The sequence below is a fragment of the Numenius arquata genome, chromosome 1 (assembly GCF_964106895.1).
Source record: "Numenius arquata chromosome 1, bNumArq3.hap1.1, whole genome shotgun sequence".
NCBI classification, from domain to species: Eukaryota; Metazoa; Chordata; class Aves; order Charadriiformes; family Scolopacidae; genus Numenius; species Numenius arquata.
The window spans coordinates 61,352,523-61,372,375 of NC_133576.1; the positions used below are offsets into that span (position 1 = coordinate 61,352,523).

At 45.2% G+C, this 19,853-nt stretch overlaps 1 protein-coding gene across 2 annotated transcripts in view; it reads right to left on the reverse strand.

The window, feature by feature from the left end:
- SHROOM2 (shroom family member 2) overlaps window positions 1–4,109 on the reverse strand; it is a 131,713-nt gene extending 127,604 nt beyond the window's left edge. For both annotated transcript variants that reach the window (XM_074147900.1, XM_074147890.1), the window contains exon 1: window positions 3,891–4,109. In XM_074147900.1, the coding sequence (XP_074004001.1) occupies window positions 3,891–4,109 (219 nt within the window). The remainder of the gene's footprint in view (window positions 1–3,890) is intronic.
- Between the last annotated feature and the right edge of the window lie 15,744 nt (window positions 4,110–19,853).

The window sequence follows — 19,853 nt, forward strand, 5'->3', positions numbered from 1 at the left end:
TTGATTAGCCTGCAATGAGATCATAGCTTGAGGAGGTATGGCTGTAGGCCCTTGTAAAGGCTGATACGAAGGAGGAATTTATTTAAGTGAAACATCAATCTTTCCTGAAATGCATGAACTAGAATGTTTTTATATTTGTTAATATAATAAGGATAACACTGACTGCAGAACAACTTCAGAGTTTCTAAGGTTATTGTTAGTACAGGAAGCGAAATGACTTTCTATCCATCACCCACAATCAATGCTGTGACTGACACCACAAGTTGGGCACCACAGATAAGAGTCATTTTAAAGTAAAAGTAATCAAGATAATGCAGCTATGGGAGGTTTTCACAAGATTCACACTTGAGCACCTCAACTTCTCATTTTCACTAGTTCCAGTAAGATCTCCCTCTTCAGAGTTTGTTTCTTTAAAAAGAGGAAAAAACAAATTGAGGCTTGTGAGACTTCTAATTAAAGTTCTCAAAGTGTATTTCAACAGCAGGTGAAATGACATGTTGCTATAAAAAGCAAGTCCTTTATTTCAAGATGTCAAATTAGGCAAGAACAAGCTGCCTTTGGGCCATTTTTTTGGAATGTTATCATACACACATGCATAGATCAGAAAAAATGTAAAGCATTTTTTTAAAGGGACATTATAAAAACAACAGTAAGCAACACAACGACAACACTCAAAGACTTTCTTCTCAAATATTATCAACACCACTTGCACATGGGTGGGGCAAGGTTTAGAAGACCAGCTATGTTTAAAGATTGAGCAAGCTGTATCATGCACCGTTTTCCTCTGTGCCTATTGCAGCAACAACAAAAAGGGCAAGGGGAAAAAAAAAATAAATAAAAAGGCTTCTGCTTGGCAGGTGAACTTGATATTCTACCTAACTGGTTCAGGACTATTTCTCCAAGTCTTATTTCAGTTTCATAAAGAAACGCTATGATGAAACATAGACTGCTCGCCCTGTAATGCCAGGGCCCACTACCAGGCACCAGCAGGCTGGCTTCTCCCTGGGGAAAGCGCTTTCCCTCCCGACATTCCAGCGGCTGAGCACATGCTTATCCCCCCTGCTGAGGCTGGAAATGTTTTCTCCCCTTTAGCATGCCTTTCCCCTCCCTGATTATTGGTCGCCTGGTGGATCAGAGGGCACTCTTGTTTTAATTGACTAAATTTCCAGGTAATAAATTCCCAAAAAGTGGTTGCAGCTCTTCTTGCCCTAGACTCCCCCTATGATACCTGATATAAAAAAAATCTCCCTTCCTTTTAGGAACTGAAATAGCCGCACAACCAGAGAAACTAACACCCCAGAGGTACACTACATAGAAAGAGCTGCAAAATTAACACCATACTATAACTGAAAAAATTAGTAAGCAAGTATATTTTCTGGTGCTGTTTTTCAGACAGTTACGGTAGTTGTCCCATACATGCTAAGGAAAGCAGGAAATATTTACACCAAAGACTTCCCAGCATTTACATAAAGGTGCAAGTTTCTTCAAAGGCTGGTTTTGCTTTCAAGACAGCGGTAAGCAAGGAGACAGGCAGAACTTTAGAAATCCTCCTTAAGTAGCTGCTATCTGAGACTCCATTCACACCTTGTCACATTCCTCTCCTTAAAAAGTGGCACTTGGCGTCATCCACCCTCACTTCCTCAGAGCCGCCCTGGATTAGAGTGAGACAGAACTCCATAGCCAGCTCACACTTAAGCAGAGTCTGAATGCACAAAACCATGAGTTTTTCCACAGGTAGCCCGAAGGATTCAGTGCAGTGGGTTTTCTTGGATCCCCCACTGCGCAGCCACCAGCCTACCCAAGAAGGGATGGCTCACACCACAGGGAGAGGAGAAGCACAGGTGAAGTGGTGTCCCCTCTTCCACGGCAGCCTGGCGATCCCCACTCTGAAAGGGGGTAACTTGAGTTCAGGGCTCACTTCAGCTGAGAAGAGACAAACTTCACAGCTCCTGCTGCAAGGAGGGACTGTTTTAACCAGCTGGTACTAAGTTATTCTTCCCAGTAGCTTTCCACCACTAAAAGCACTACAGAAAAAAAAAACAAACCCCCAACACCAAGATGGGTGGGGCCCAACCAAAAGGAAGATTTTGCAGCTAAAGAATTGGAGTCCTGGGGACACGGGGGACATGAGCTCCACGCCCTGGTTTCAAAATTAGTTCTTTAAACTTGCATCCAACAACTGAGAAAGAAAATATACTCCAAAACTTAGACCCAAGGATCCAGGTCATCTCTTCTTCCTACTTCAGCCCCGATGGACCCAGATTTCTCTTCCACACAGCAGCACAATATCAAGAGGTATCAATGCTGAGGTTCCATTTAATTATTCCTTTGCAACAGACCCAGTTTACAAGGTTCCCATTCCCAGACACTTCTCTCTGCATACCACAGCCACATCCTCATGCCACAAATATTTAAGCCTGTTACCTAATACCTAGGGAACATTATGAATAAGTACCACCGATCAGTTTTTAGATGTAGCACTTATTAGCCATTACCAGAAAGGTGGAATTACTTGATTTGGCACTTGATCACTAGTACATATGTAGTAGGTAGCTCTTTTCTCCTTTCCTCAAACTCTCCCAGGTTTGATATTCTGTAATTTGGGGCACTGGTAAGAGGCCAACAGATGCGCAGCCATTTTTCAGCATACACATCTTTTGATACTGACTGTTATTCCTTGAAAAACAGCAGCAGGGAAGAGATCTAGAAAGGGCTGGTTTCAAAAGTCCTAACTCGGAAAGTCCACAACGCAGTTGTTTCGAGGGTGGGAGCGAGGAACCAATTGGACAACTCACAATGAAACCAACTGAAAAATACGATTAGAAGAATTTCTGCTGTGGATAAAACAAGACTTGTTGACCTCTGACACTCTCTGTGAACTTCTAAAATGCGAACAGGCAGAATCCACAGGACCTGTAGACAAAGCATATATATCTTTCCTACAGATCTTGAGAAAAATGTGCCTTGCTAATGTGAACTTTTTTTCCCAACTACATATGGATCTATTTTAATGTGTTTGCACTGTGCAACAAGAAAGCCGTCTTAACTGCAAAACCCAGCAATTACTGGGGATGGGGGTTCTTCAGTCAAAACACATCCAGATGAAAAACATTTTCTGGAAAGCATGATGCATTTCTTTAATTCATGCCCAATACATTGAGATTAAAGCTGTGAGTACACAAGGACACACACACCAAAAAAAAAAAAAAAAAAAAGAAAAAAAAAAAAAAGGCGACAAGAAAGTGCATCTACATACACCCAGGAGCCTCCCCCTCCCCCCCGTCCTGGGAGCAGGGATTTAGTCACTATCCACAAGACCTTTTGTTTAAAGGAGGAGGGAGATACAAAAGGTTACCCTAATTATTTTGAATCTGCAAGTGCGACAAGCGCCGGAGAAAACTCCTCAGCCTCAGGAGCCGGGAGTTTTACTCTCCATACCCTCTGCCCGGAGCGAGGGAGGGAAGGGCCCGGCGGAGGGTCCCGGGCTGGGGTGGCAGCAGCCGGGGTCCCCCAGCCCGTCCCCAGCGCCCGCAACCACCGCGCCGGCTTTTTAATGGTTTTAGTACCAGACGCAGCAGGTCGGAGCCGCCAGCCTGAGGGCGCCCAACAACCTGTTGCCCCCCAGACCTGCTGGGACGCGGCCCGGCACCCACAGGCGCCCCCTCGCTGGGCGCTAACGGCCGCCTCGGGGCCTCGGCGGCGGCGGTGCCGCCGGTCAGGGAGCCGGCACCTGCGCGGGGGGCCGGGGCAGCCCAGCCCCACGGTGCGCCCCGGGCTGCGGGCAGGCGGCGCGGCCGGGCCCGCTGTCACCGCACCGCCGCGGGCACGCCAACATGGAGCCGGTCGGACACCCCCCCTCCTCTTCCCTCCCCTCCCCCGGCGCCTCTCACCTTGGTGATGATGAGGGGCTCCCCGTGCTCTCGTCCGCCCTTCAGGGTGAAGCCCCAGGGGGCCCCGCCGGTCAGCAGCACCTCCACCAGCTTGTAGCTCTCCGCTGCCCGCTGCTCCACCATCACCACCACCGGCCCCGGCTCCACCAGCACGGCGCCCAGCCGCGGGTCGCTGCCGGCCAGCCGCTCCCGCCCGTTCCGCAGCCCCACGTCCTCCATGGAGCCGCCGGCGGCGCCCGTCGGGGGGCTGGGGGCCGGGACTCGCCTGCCTCTCGCCGGCCTCTCCCCGCTGCGCGCCAGCCGGCGGCAGCCCGCGGAGCCACCTACCCGCCCCGCAGCGCCGTCCAGCCCGGCCCCATCGGCGGCGAGAGAGGGCTGCTCCCGCCCGCCCCCTCCTCTTCCTCCTCCTCCTCCTCCGCAGCCCACGGTATTGTCTCACGCCGAGGCCAGCACCCGGCGGCGGCAGCGGCGGGGAAGGGAGGCGGGGGGACGGCACCAACTTGTGGCAACTTGGCGGCGGGGCAAACGCCGCCAAGCAACGCGGGACGCCGGGAGGAGAGCGGCGGGGCGAAGCGTTCCCGCCTCCCCCTCTCCCCGAAAAGAGGGCGAAACCCGCTTGTCCACCGCGGGCTTCCCCAGCGGGAGAGCCGCTCGCCCCTCCCTAAACGCGGGCAGCCCCGCAGCGCGATCGCCCCGGGCGAGGAGGAGGAGGGGGAGAGGAGAGCAGCCTGGGGCCGGCCGCCAGACAAAGGCGGCAGCGAGGGGGTCCGTGAGCCCGAAGCCACCCCGGGGCCGTGCCCCCGGGTCACCACACGCAGGGGCGGCCGCGCCTCTCTGTCACCCTCCCGGTCCCCAAACAAAAGCGGCGAGCAGGTGGAGGGCGGCCGCGGGTGGAGGAGGGGAAGGGGGTAGCGGGCAGCCGCCGGCTGCGGCCTGTCCCCGGCCGGGGACGCCCCGCCCTCGCGGTGCCAGGCGGCAGGGGGCCGTGCCGCGGCGGCCGGGGAGCGGAGGGGCGCCTCGCCTCGCCGCCGTGTTTGGGATTGGGGGGGGGGAGGTGATGGGGCGGGAGGAAGCCGGGCAACATGGAGGGCAGGTCAGGGGGCAGCCGAGGGAGGCGCTTGCTCCCAGCCCCTCCCGGCCGTTCCCCCCCGCCCCGACCGTCTCCACCACCTGTAGGGCGGGAGTGGCCCCAGCGTGGGCCGGGCCGGGCCGGGCCCGACCGCCTCCCTCTGAGACCCTCTAGCGGCAGCCAGGGGCGAGGCGGGGACAGGCTGAGGCGAGGAGTCGGCCCCGGGAGGGCAGCTGCCGCCCGCCTCGGCGCCGGTGAATCGCGGGGCCGGAGGCCTCAGGGGTCAGAAACGTGGCCAGGCCGGGCGGTGGTAAAGGCAGGTGAAGGTCACAGCAAAAAAAAAAAAAAAAAAGGAAAGCGATTTGGTGGCACGGACAGTCCAAGACACAGGTTCAGCTGCAAAAAGACGGTCAAAAAAGGTTTGACGGAGGAGTGTGAGGCAGGACTGGAAGGGCTGACCTTAAGGCAAGTCTTATTTTATGGATGGGAATTTCACTGAATTTCACTGAATTTTTAGAGTTGGAAGGGACCATAGAGATCATCTAGTCCAACTCCCCTGCTGAAGCAGGATTGCCCAGAGCATGTCAGAGCATGTTACTCAGGACTGCATCCAGGTGGGTCTTGAAAATCTCCAAAGAAGGGGACTCCACAACCTCCCTGGGCAGCCTGTTCCAGGGCTCTGTCACCCTCACCGTAAAGAAGTTCTTCCTCATATTTGAGTGGAACCTCCTATGTTCCAGCTTGTGCCCGTTGCCCCTCGTCCTCTCTCTGGCAACCACTGAAAAGAGTCTGGCTCCCTCCTCCTTCAACCCACCCTTGAGATACTTATAGGCATTGATAAGGTCTCCCCTCAGCCTTCTCTTCTCCAGGCTAAAGAGTCCCAGCTCTCTCAGCCTTTCTTCATAAGGGAAATGCTCCAATCCTTGAATCATCCTCATTGCCCTTCGCTGGACTCTTTCCAGTAGTTCCCTATCCCTCTTGAATTGGGGAGCCCAGAACTGGATGCAGTATTCCAGTTGTGGCCTCACCAGTGCAGAGTAGAGGGGGAGAATGACTCCCCTCGACCTACTAGCCACACTCTTCCCTATGCAGCCCAGGATTCCGTTGGCCTTCCTGGCTACAAGAGCACACTGCTTGCTCGTTGTCATTTTGCTGTCTACCAGGACCCCCAGATCTTTCTCTTCGGAACTTGTCTCCAGCAGGTCCACACCCAACCTGTATTGGTGCCTGACATTCTTCTTCCCCAGGTGCAGGACCCTACACTTTTCCCTGTTGAACCTCATGAGGTTCTTCCTTGCCCAGCTCTCCAGCCTGTCCAGGTCTCTCTGGATGGCAGCACGGCCCTCCGGGGTGTCAGCCACCCCTCCCAGTTTGGTATCGTCAGCAAACTTGCTGAGGATACACTCTGTCCCCTCGTCCAGGTCACTGATGAATATGTTGAACAGGGCTGGACCAAGTATTGACCCCTGGGGGACACCACTGGTTACAGGCCTCCAGCTTGAACCTGCTCCATTAATCATTACCCTTTGGGTCCTGTCACACAGCCAGTTCTCAATCCACCTCACTGTCCCCTCATCCAGCCCACACTTCCTTAGTTTCCCAATGAGGATGTTATGGGAGACAGTGTCAGGGAAATAAATGAAGGGTTTGGGGTTGCCCAATACCTTCATTGAGGTAGTGGTGGGGCTGGGAGTGAAATGCTTATTTCTTGCTGGACTTCATTCTCTCAGCTCAATTGCATCACTATAGGAGGCTTCAGTGGCTTACATCAGGACCAGATTTGGGCTGGAGTACCTGAGTACCAGCAGGCAGGCCTGCTTTGCTTTTCACTGACACGCCAGTGAAGTACTGCTTGATCTAAGACACAGGAAAATCTGTATTTTAGTTTCTGAAAGACAGTGAACCTCAGGGTACTTCCCCATGTGATGAACTGTCCCATGGAGGTGCTTGGTACTTGCAATGGGTTTTCAAGGTTTTGTATATAGGGTGACGGTTCACATATTTTGCTTCTGAAAGTGGCCGTTATGCCATTCTGATTATGTAGTCTGACCCTCTGACTCCTGTTTCAGCTGGTTTATTCCTCAAAAAACTCTCCTGCTTTGCACTAAAGCAATTTGTTTCTACAGTACTTTCAACATCCAATCCTGATTCAGCAGGGGAGATGGACTAGATGATCTTTATGGTCCCTTCCAACTCTAAAAATGCAGTGAGATTCAGTGAAATTCAGTGAAACATTACCTACAGTACTTTTTCTCTAATACCGAGGGAAAACTTTGGTTTCAGGATCGAGAGCATCTGAGGTCATCAGTCCCAGCAGCAGATTGGAAGACATATGGAGGTAGGAGAAAAGTATTTGATGAAGATGAGTGTTGTTCCCTCATGATTAAGGGACAGACAAAACTGTGAAGGAGGCACCCAAACTTACAGAGACTTCTATGAGAACCAAACCTATTTATTGCATCAGGTTATTTAAAGCTTTTAATGACTTGCAGATCCTCAGTCAGATTTCTTCTCTAATTCTTTTCTATCATATAGACAAGTTCTAATTATAAGACAAATAATTAAAAAAAAAAAAGCACAGGTAAAGGGAAATACAGGTAGTTTTCTCTATGTCCTGTCTTCAGTTGTTTTTGGAATCTCAGACAAAGTCTTCAGTTATGTTTGTGTAACGCATATCGGGTTGTCTACACAACAATGCATACTCAATAACCTATAGCTGGAAGTTTTAAAGAGCCGCAGTATACAAGTCTGTTGTTTGTAAGCATGGTAATAAAAGGAAGATCCAGAATAACAGTTTGAACTTTAGTGTATCCCCAAGTACGCACATTGAAATGAAACAGAAATAAAACGGCTTACATCATTGATGAGAAGAGCAAATTATGCTTCCAAAAATATCTTCTCTGTTTGTATCCCCTCCTTTTTCAACTGCCAAACATTCATTCTTCTTCATCTTGAACTTTTTGTTGTTTTTTTAAGAAACTGAAGATTTACGTTACTGTTCTGGCTTTTGGATTTGGTCTTATAAATCCCCCACTGAAGAATGATGCAGAAATCTGAGCACAGATTTTAAAACAGGAATATCTAGAGCCAGGAACCAGTATCTATGTTAAGGAAGCAAAGTCAAAACCGTCAAACTGTAATTACATCAGTGGAAGATGTGGACATGTAGCTTTTGGGAAATCAGTTGCCTAAAGAGAGAAGATCTGAAAGCTTGCGTGCTCCCCATTAGGAGAGACCCCAGTTAAGAACAATTTTCTAGCTGATGCTTGCTTGGAGTCTGGTGGTCTGACACAGTGATCAAGCAGATCCTCAACCTGTGGCTGACAGTTCAGAAATCAGACTTTTTTATTTTGAATGACACCTTTTTTGCCTTTTCTACTTTAATGTTACTAATGGAAAGCTAAGAGACCGCTATGCAAAGTTCCTCATGCATGTAAGTTTGACAAGCCAAAGCAAGACAGGAATTCTCTTTTGTCCTACCATCAGTCACATTTCTCTTCACATCTTTTGTATCCTTCCTCTCTGTGGGATTTGAGGCTTGTTCAGAACCCAGCTGGAGACTTGTACTCGTGCTCTTCTTAAAATATTGTGATAATTTTATTACTTGAATTTCTGCAGCTTCTGCCAGCCTTCATAAGGTTTCAGATAGTCATAAAGAACAAAGGATTTAGTAAATGTATTCTAAAATATTACTTTTCTTTTGCGTGATAAGAAAAACAATGATTACTGTATTTGTCTAACAAAAGCATCAGTGACCAAATCCTCAGTTTTCTCGCTTACATCTTGTTTCACGTGCCAAGTGTTGTCTGAGTATACAGAAATTAGCAATAGAAGCTAGAAATGCAAGATACATCAGGGTGCCATAAATGTATCACAGGAAGTAACAGACTTTTTTCACACGAAGGACAGAGAATGATGCAGCTATGACCAATGTGGTATAAAGTGTTCCCTTCTGTAATAACATCTGCCATTAATATTATCAAAGATACTTTACAGTGATACACAGAAGTTACCCAAATGCCTCCTCCTGCCATGCAAAATGAACTATCAAACTTTATTAAGGGATTGTTCCCACAAATTCAGTTTACAAGCCCCTGCCCTGTAACAACAAAAGCTTTCTGCAGTAAACCAGACTTCTTCCAGAGTACTTCATCTGTCTTCCTACCTTGGTACTTGAAGCTTAATTAACAATTTCAAGTGAAAATTTGTTCTACAGGATTTACTTGGCCTTCATTCTTTCTGTTGCACAGGTTGCATACCTGTTCCCTACTTAGTCACTGAGACTGCCAAAACTGTGAATAAATTCCTCTGCATCAGGATTTTGTTTAAACAGTATTGGGTACAGCATGCTGTTAAGGCACAGCCTGTTTCACCTTTGTGGCTGCGCACCACCTCTCTTTTCCCTAAGACACCCTGCATTGAACTGCACAGGATACCTGCAGAATGACCCTAGATTGAGGTGTTTTACGTGCAGTCTTGACAGCATTCATTGTTCTGGACCTTACGATGCCAATGGGGCTTTTTTTTTTCCCCAACAGCTGAGAAATTTGGAAGAAGTAGAGGCTCCTGACTCATAGTCATAGAAGAAAGAACTGAGGTGAGTTAAGCCTTTACAACCTCCCACTGTTTGTTACCACTCCTTTCCTGGAGGTAACCACCAAACATCACAGTTCGGTGAAGACACAAAGGGCCTCTGCCTCAGCCATTTGAAATAAAAAATAGATGCCCTGGGGCATACATAGTTCATCAACAATTTAAGTTAAGATGCTGTGCTATGAAATGGAACAGCATCTTATGGATGTGCTATGAAATGGAACAGCTGATCTATGGCACACGTTCTGCTCTGTCAGCACAGTTACAGCAACCTCCAGCAAAGAGGCAGAGCAGACTCGTACACATCATCAGGGACATTTGCCAAAATGACCTAGCTATTTGATAGTTGTACCAATGCAGCTTCTCCTATGTAATCAGCTGCCATAATTGCTGAAGAAATACCATTTTAGTCACCAGTGGTGAAAGAAATGTTGATAGATAGAAATCTATGTATAGTGTGATCTCTACTGTCACGATAAAAGGATTTAAAAAATCCTTTTCTGAAGGCTAGAGTTTTGTGACTTTGTGAATCCAGTGAGAATACTGCCAGAATTCAGGGTGAACATTAGTTACAAGATACGAGTTGTAGACTTGCATATGTTGTTCCCAGAGAGCTCTCTATAGACCTCAGTTCCATTGGCACAGCAATCTGTTGAAAATCTGTAGGGCATGTATGCATGTGTTGTATGTGGAGCAAAAGTTAATCCTACATAGTGTTTATGGCACATTTATCAAAACAAATGAATCATAGAAGTACAGAATTTGGGTTTGGGTTGGAAGGGACCTTTAAAGATCACTTGAACTTCAGGAGGTTCACATGGGCCCACTCCTGAAGCCTGTCAAGATCCCTCTGGATGGCATCCCTTTTCTCAAGTGAATCAACTGCATCACCCAGCTTGGTGTCATCTGCAAACTAGCTGAGGGTGCACCTGATCCCACCATCTATGTCACTGGTGAAGATATTAAATAACATTGGTCCCAGGGACCCTTGAGGGACACCACTTGTTACAGGTTTCCACTTGGACATTGAGCCATTGACTATAACTCTTTGGACATGGCCATACAGCCAATTCGTTATCCATCCACAGTCCAACCATCAAACCCATATCTCTCCAAATTAGAGGGAAGAACATTGAGGGGGGGGAACATGTCAAAGGCCTTATAGAACTCCAGATGGATGACATCCATAGTCCTTCCCTTGTTCACTGATGTACTCACTCCATTGTAGAAGGCCACCAGGGTAGTCAGGCACAATACGCCCTTGGTGAAGCCATGTTGGCTGTCCCTAGTCACCTCCCTGTCTTCTATATGTTTTGACATGTCTTCCAGGAGGATCTGTTCCATGATCTTACTGGGCATGGAGGTGAGGCTGACTGGTCAGTAGTTCCTAGGGTCTTCCTTATTACCCTATTTAAAAACGGGCATGATGTTTCCCTTCTTCCAGTCACTGGGAACTTCACCTGACTGCCATGACTTTTCAAGTATGTTTGAGACTGGCTTGGTAAATGCATCAACCAGTTCCCTCAGGACCCTGGGATGCATCTTGTTGGGTCCCATGGACTTATGTATGTTCAGGTTCCACAAGTGGTTTTGAACCTGATCTTCTTCTTTGAAGTGAGGGACTTTATTCCCCCAGTCCCTGCTTTGAGGTTCAGAGGCTTGAGAGATGTGGGAAGAGAGATTACCATTGAAAACTGAGGCAAAAAACCTTGAGTACCTCAGCCTTCTCCATGTCAGTTGTCACCAGCTTTCTTGTCTCACTTATCAGGGAGGTACACTTTCTTTCATCTTCCTTTTCTGGCCAACATAACTGTAGACGCGCTTCTTATTCTTTGTGTCCTTTGCCAAATTCATCTCCAACTGTGCGTTAGCTCTCCTCATCCAGGTGTTTTCCCTGTATTCTTCCCAGGATACATGTCCCTGGTTCCACCACCTTTGCATTTTCTTCTTACACTTTAGTTTGACCAGAAGGTCCTTACTGGGCCATGCCAGTCTCCTGCCTTCTTTGCCCCATTTCTCAGACATGGGAATCAAGAGCTCTTGCATTCTAAGAAAAATGTCCTTAAAGAGCTGCCAGCTCTGTTCAGCTTCTTTTTCCCTCAGGGCAGTTTCCCAGGGAATGCCATCAACTAATTCCTTAAACAATTGAAAGCTTGTGCTCCTAAAATTCAAGGCCGTGACTCTAATCTTCACCTGGCCCATATCCCTCAAGACTATGAATTCCACCAGGGCATGATCACTGCAACCCAGGCTGCCACCAATCTTGGCATCTCTAATTACTTCATCCGTGTTGGTGAGAAACAGGTGCAGTGATGCTTCTCCTCTGGTTGGCTGTATATCACTTGGATTAAGAAATTATTCTCAATACTCTCCAAGAGTCTCCTTGACTGCTTACAGCCTGCTGTGCTGCTTTTCCAGCAGATGTCAGGGTGATTGAAGTCCCCCAGCAGGATCAGAGCCTGGACCATGATGCTTAGAATCATAGAATCATCTAGGTTGGAAGAGACCCTTGGGATCATCGAGTCCAACCATCTACCCTACTCTACAAAGTTCTCCCCTATACCATATCCCCCAACACCACATCTAAACATCTCTTAAACACATCCAGGGATGGTGACTCAACCACCTCCCTGGGCAGCCTATTCCAATGCCCGACCACTCTTTCTGTGAAAAATTCTTTCCTAATGTTCAGTCTAAACATTCTAAACAGTTCAGCTTCCTGTGGCTGAAGTAAGAACACTTCTTCAACATGCTCCCTTTGGTCATGCAGCTTGTAGTAAACACCAGTCGTGAGGTTTCCTTTGTTGGCTTGACCCCTGATTTTTACCCATGGGCTCTCAACCTGTTTATCAGTATTTTTCAACTGCGTTTTTTTACCTACAGGGTAACCCCACACATACACACACACTCTGCCTTCCCTGCCTGTCCCTTCTGAACAGATTATAGCCATCAAGTGAAGTGCTCCACTTGAGTGATTCGTTCCACCATGTTTCAGCGATGGCGATTATATTGTAGCCACTAGCTGCACAGTGTCTTACAGCTCCTTCCTGTTTGAAACTCTTGTGTCTTTGAAAATAACCATCACAAAGACTAAAACAACTGAAATAGTGATAAGAAGTTCCTGTAGCAGAAGTGGGTGGATTTTTTGATCCAGTAATTCAAGGGTTGGCAAACTGCTGACAGTTTATTGTAGAGTCTGAGAGTCCTGAGAACCTGGAGAAACAGGTTGGGTAGCAGTCCAAGAGACAGACATCCTGGCATGGCTGGGAACCAGGAGGGTTTACTTTGGAAACCTGCCATGTTTCTTGTGATGGATTCAGCATAATCATGCTCTCCTACAAAACACTTTGATTTCAACAAATTATCTGTTTTCCCAGAATGAAAAATAACATGTTAAAGAACTCCAGCTGGATGGCTCCTGTGTGATTTAGACACTTTAAACACCTTTCCCATGTGTGTCTTGTTTCTCCTGTACTGCAAATAAGGCCTCATCAGCTCATAATTAGTGCTGGAGAAACCCTTAGAAGTTCTCAACCTTTCAGATAAACACTCAAGAAGTGTTGACTTCTTCGGTTCCTCAGGACCAGAAAAAGCTTCTGTGTTCTTTATCTAGGCCTTTTTATAAAGCTGAAATTTCTAAAAGAATAGCATTTCATATGATACTCTGGTGTTTCTATCCCCATGAAGTTTTTGATTGAAACTTTGTTCAATTCTTACATATTCTCACAATGTCACATATGCTTTGTCAGCAATATTCTGAGGGTGAGAGCACTCACTGTGGAACAAACTGTGGCTGCAAGTGACCAAGAGAAAAAAAGCTAACAATAATATTCTTGGCTCAGATCTTGAGACCTCTTAGACCTGTTGACAGAGAAAAGGGAGATGAGTTTATAGTTTTCAAGATTTTGCATGATAACAAGATTGGAAGTCAAAGAAAAGGGCAATGACTCCTCATGTGGTTGCGGAGTCAGAAGAGAACATACCGCCTAACAAGAGGAGGTGAACAGGCAACCAGCTTTCCCTGGGGATGGGGTTTTCAGCTGATAGTCAAATTCAGGCACAAGTTAAGTCGTGCCTTGGGCCATAGTCCCTCTGGTATCTGTATACCTGTTCCTTTTGCAGTCCCTGCATTAGGGCCCTTTGTCAAATTGTATTACGACATCTCAGACTACCACTTTACAAAGAAACCAAAAAGCAGAGTGAGAGCACACAGGTTGAAGCACCGGTACACGACAGTCCACGCTCCTTCATTGTCAGCAAGCTAGCTAGGCAATGCTTGGGCACAGTCTGGGGGCCACTGCCTGTTACTACGAGGCAGTGTGGATGAAGCCACCCTTTTTTAATCATGGAAGAGAGTTCAGCAGTATATGCACATATATATGCAGTGTATAGCTATATTTGGTCATATGTATGTGTGTCACAACTTCATTAACCTGGGATTTTTTTTTGCTGCATGAAGTTCTATCATTTCAGCGAAGCATCATTTATAATATTTATTCTTGCTGCTGTATTTCTGAGCGTGGTACATGAGGGAGTATTTTCCTTTGCCCATCTTCTTTGATAACACACCTTATGTGAGAACATTCTCTATACAGTCTGTGCTGTGCCACTTGCTCTTATGTGCCCAAACCTAGGCACTGGCCCATTTTAATTACATGGGGACTTAGCCTCAGAGGCTAACAACAGTCTTTAATGCATTTAAACTCTGATATCACAGCGTGTTACATCTAAATTCTGTACTTGATGAAGATGATCACTAGAGCAGGGGTGATCAGAGAAAATGCCGAAGGGTGGGTTTCAAATGGTCTTTTTGCAGATAATGCTGTGAATGCTTTTAAACGGGTAGATAAATAGCAAGAGGCCAGACTATGCATGAGAGCAGACAAAAGCTTTGTAATCTGGTAATTTTCATTTGGACTTTGTCTTCATTTGCTAGCTAACCCCAAACAGACCTTCCTTTTTCTGCCTATCAGCAATGTGTAAATAAATCTTTCAGTGCATTCTATAAATAGACACAATTCCTTCATTACAAATGACCTTTCTACTCTCAGTTTTGTTACACAGAACATGAACCGTGTCCAGGTGGAGGTCATAGGATGCAGCATCTTGTGAGAGTCCACATAAGCATGCATGCAGCATGAAGTAAATGTTCTTTTTTTTTTCCTTTTGCAGTGCTATAGCAATTTTCCCTACAGCATCAGGTATGCACAAGAGGCTATGGTCCAGCAGTGCCAGACCTGTGACATTATATGAATTTGATGATATTAGGGCTGATATAAGGCTGTTTTGAGCATGCCCAGGAGTCCAGGGGGGCAGAAGTTCTTTCTATGCATGCCACCTCCCCGTAGACTGCTACGCCCCTTTATACCAAAGGTACATATATGGTCTCCTCTCTCAGGAGACAAAGGCAGAACAGTTAGCAGTTGATGCGACATTTGAGGGAACGCCGCCGAGTCATAAAAATGAGAAGTGCCAACATTCAGATTAGCTTTTCTTGGCTTCTGTTGGATTTAGAAAGGTTAAGGCTGTGGGAGGTACTGCTTCATTAGCCTGACTTTTGTGTAAAGCATACTCATGTCAGTGGGGCGTTCTTAGTAACGTCCTGAGGAAACAGCTTCAGGGGCTGGGGAGTTTATTGCCCATCTTCTATAATAACATAGATCCTATTACAACCCCAAAGGTTAATTTCTTTTGAAAGTCTGAGTTATGGGGTATTAAAGCTACGCAGAGGATTTCTTTCAGAACACTGCATTTTCTGAAGCAGTTTTAAGACCAACCAATTTCTTGGTGTTGTGCTCCCAGGACGTTGGCTAAGGGGAGTAGCCGAGGTAGCCAAGCTATAATATAAATGTATAGCTGTATTGCTCACCTGAAGGGCATATCCAGTAAACTACTTTGGGTACTGAGGGGTTGGTCTCATTACTTTGTCCACCCTGGACCACAAAGTCCACCTCTGACAATGAAGTCATGATCCTTAGTCCCAAAGAACAGCAAAGTCAAAACAGTGGATCTTAAGTGCTTCCTGCACTATAATGTTTCTGCTGTTATTACTGCATTTCCTCTTGGTTCCTTGAGCCAGCTAAGCCATGCTCTCAAGTTTTCTGCTCATTTCAGAAACTGTCAGACAGCAATTTGTGGAGCAGGAGGTTGCAACTTTCCATCACCCAGTCCCTGCAGGACTGACTGCTGGCCGTGCAGCCACTGGAGAGGAGAGAAACCCAGTGTTGCTCATGGGAGTTCAAAGGGGAGCATTGGCTGGTCTTTGTGGTCTGGACCTGGACTATACACTTTTTCAGAATTCCCTTTGATACTAGGTTACAGAGTTCGACAAGACCATCTAGCTGGCCATGGTACACTGACACTTAGCCATTTAATTAACAGAGCCTTGGAGAGTTCTTGCATTGTAAGAGCTGTGAAATTAGTGCTGTAATATATTTTGATTTGGTTACTTTGACGGGCCTGGGAATAAAGGTTTTATGATATAATTTTCTAGTGCTAATGGGCTGTGAAAATATAACTTCTGGGTGATGGGAGATATACTCTAACAAGATCCCACAGTCTAACAATCTTAACAAGAATATAAGAGTATCCCACCTAATTTCTCCTGAGGGAACGAATGAACATAATCTCTAAAAATGCAAAAGAAGTGGGGCCTAGGATACCTTTGGAAGACACTGAGGACAGGATAGACATTCTACACCTTGTAGACCAGGGTACTGTCTACATGCTTACAAACATAAAGATCCAATTTTCAATATCACTGTGTGTGGAGAGGGTAATATTCTTTCTTTTCACCATCTTTTTCATCAGTCAGTTCCTATGCAAACTGTGTCTCATGTAGTCTGTGTTGTTGTGGGACAAGGTCTCTTTATTACATGTATGCTGAAAGGGAGGTATCTTTTTGTTCTGTAAAGTAATATAATGATGACAATGATTAATGGTGGAATTTTTCCAGAAATGTGGCCACAAAATCAGTCTTAATGCAGGTTCAAAGACGGCAATATTCTCAGCATTGGCATAGAGAATAGGGGATTTTGTTCTTTCAATCCCTAAGCAAAAATTGTTTCCTCCAGTTTATGGATGCATTTTTCTACTCAGTTATTTTGTACTTCAACCATATAAACCTTGTTTACTAATTTAAATGTGTAATAGGCACAGTTTCAATAACTAATTTGTGTATGTTTCTTCACAAATGTCAGGTAGAATGACATTCCCCTGGAGAAAGTATATAAGAAGTCAATAATATATGTGTAACATGATTGCATCAGTCAAATACACACAATTATTGAGCTGTTCAAATACACACTCATTTCATGTATTGACGTTTTCATTCTTAAAGAAAACAAAAAGAACTCAAACATTATTTTTTTATGCAAAGGAGATATTCATTCTTATCCTTTTAAATATATGTTCACCATCCTTAAATGTAAATTAATAATTTACAACTCTATAATTATATTCAAATCATTGAGGGAGGGGAAGCGATACCTCTGCTTTTCCTCCAGTTCTTTTTAATGGAGTCTGTAGCTGTTACAATCATGACAGATGTCACACTTTGAATATCACTGTTGTTCCAATATCCTTGCCTAAAGAAAACTTGAAATAGAAATAAAAGTGCTGTGAATTTCCCCATTCATTCCAGTTATGCATTAAGTGAAATGCCAGTTTAAAATTAGTTTTAAAAATTAGTATGGATAATTAGGGGAAGGACGTATAGTTTCTTCAAAAGTAAATCTAATTGCAGGAGGCCTGTGTGGATAAAATGAAGAACCACGCTAGGCATATTGCAGAATCTGTTTGGGAGATCATAACTGGTTTTATTGCATCCATTTAGCTTGAAGACAGACCCAGCTTTCATCACTTTGGGAAATGTTATGTCAGGTGCAAAGGACTATGAGATCATGAATCGTTGAGAAAATACAGTTTTTACATTTGTAAGATATATAAGATCTTCATTGGGAGCTGTAAATTCAGACAGTGATGCCTTAAAGTGTATGGATAAACAAAAATAAGTTCTTGTCTGTCTCTATATCCATAAATTTCCTTCTCCTTTGCAAACCAGTGCTGTAGTCCCAGATTTAATTAAAACAGTGATTAAAGTATCTTGTAACCGCACACTCAAGCATAAGCTATGGCACACTCCTTAACAGCAGAAATGCACGCCTGTCATATTTCTGTAAACCTGCTGCTTTCCCTGAGAAGCAGGCAAGCCAGTGTTTCATCTTAATGATGATCACGGACTGGACTGAAACATTATATCCCGGGTCCAAGGAGAGCGTGAATAGGTATTTCTAAAAGCTGTGTGTGTGTATGGAGTACATGACTGTTCTCCTTGCAAGGAACACAGTGTTTTTCTCATTCTTGAGCACACTATTGCTAATGTACAAAACCAGGACTGGAATTTTCAGTGTTGTACAATGCTGTGAGTTTGATTGATAGGTATTTGCAATTTTTAGGTTTTTGTTGGTTTTTTTTTTTAATGTTTCTTGTATGTGTGCTAATGGTTGTCTCCAAGCTACACCATTTGCTTAATTGAGATCCTGCCTTGGTGCAGAAATGAGGCATACCGTATTTGTGGATCTGTTTCGTACCACTGGTGGCAGTGAGAACTGTGTCAATAATTTCAGAGGGGAGGGAATTAGGACCTGTAGAACAATGTAAGTTTTATTGAATGCTAAATACATTCCTTAACAAGACAAAATAACTCTTCTCTTACTTTCTTTCATTACTTTTCTGTTTTCCTTTGCCTTTGTCCCCAGCTTTTATCCTCTTATTTTCATAATCATGAGAAGCCAAATTAATCTCAGGTATAAGACTGCCAAACCAGCTTTGAATTTCTTTGACTGTTCTGACTCTTTATACTTTGAGCCCAACAACGAGGGCCAGAGACTAGCTAGATCTTACCAGCTGAGATACTGGGTGGCTCATTAGTTTGGCAGATCCATCTCCCATTCAGCCTCAGATGTCCACAGCCTCAGATGTCCACATGTGAAGACACATCTACTTGTACCATGGCAGACATCCTTTCACTCATGAGTCACTTTGTTTTCTTTTTGTATTAGGTATGCTACAGGTCATATGCTTTGCTTCCAGTAAAAATCACTTGCTGTCTCTGTAAGTAACGGTGTAATCAAATCCTGAAAGAGTGGGAGGGAAGGGACCCAGATGAAGAGATTAAAAAGCAATCCTCCAATCAGAGAAGTAAAGCAACAAAATAGGGTGTGCAGCTGGCAAAACTGTGGGGAGAAAAGCAGAGAAAGATAAAAAAATTAATCTCAAGACCATAAGACTACAAATGAGGAATGAATGTAGTTTCAAAGTGGCTGAACAAAAGGAAGGGGAAAGTTGAAATAATGAAATAGTAAATCCACATGGGCAAACTACAAGATCACAGTCAGGATCAATGAAGACAAATAATAAGCAGAAAAAGCAAAACACAGAAAACATTCTTATCTGTAAGCCAGAACAAATGATCAGGATAACAACTTGACATGCTTTGCAAATTTTTGAAGGAAGGAAAATGGCAACAGAAATAGTGAGGGGAACAATTTTAGAAACTGATAGTGGAGATCAAAGGCTGGTCTTCAACAGTTTCTCCTTCTGTCTAGTAATCTAAAAGTTTTGCTGTTCTAAATATACACCAGGCAATATAAATGAGAGCAAACATCATTTATTTTAATTTATATGTATTTGCATTGTGTATGTGGTATATGGCGGCTTTATTTTAAATAATAATCTGTCTCTGTGGAATCGTAATGTTTGTTCTTTAGTAGCCAGGTAGATTGCAATGCAGCATCTTGGCAGAGAGGTGGCAACTCCATGCACCACTGCTCTAGCAGAGGTGGAACGAAGCCTGAGAAGTCCCAGCCTTGTTCTATTGATGACAGAGCATAGGTGTTCTCTTTTACCTAACAAGAGTTTGTATTTCTGGAGCAGGTCACTCTGGTTTGCAATCTTGCTGTCCTCGGTATATTTTTGTATACATGGTAGTAGCAAATGTAGGATTGTAAGTAACATCCAGGTCACTCACCTCTCCTCATCCATGGAGCAGGAAAATCTCTTTATGCTGGAAAGCAGCAAAAACACCCAGCAAAAACATTCAGCTTCAAGCTCAGCTGCCTGGATTGCAGAGGCATTTTTGATGATGAGTGTATGCCTAAGTTTCCATTGTGGTCACTGGAGCCTACTCAGCTCACCATGTACGTATTTTTTTTAGGAAGAGCTGATCAGCTCTCTAGACTGAGCCTGGACTCTAAGCTTAGCTGCCTAAGATCTCGGTGGACTGTAACGGGAGTTCAGAC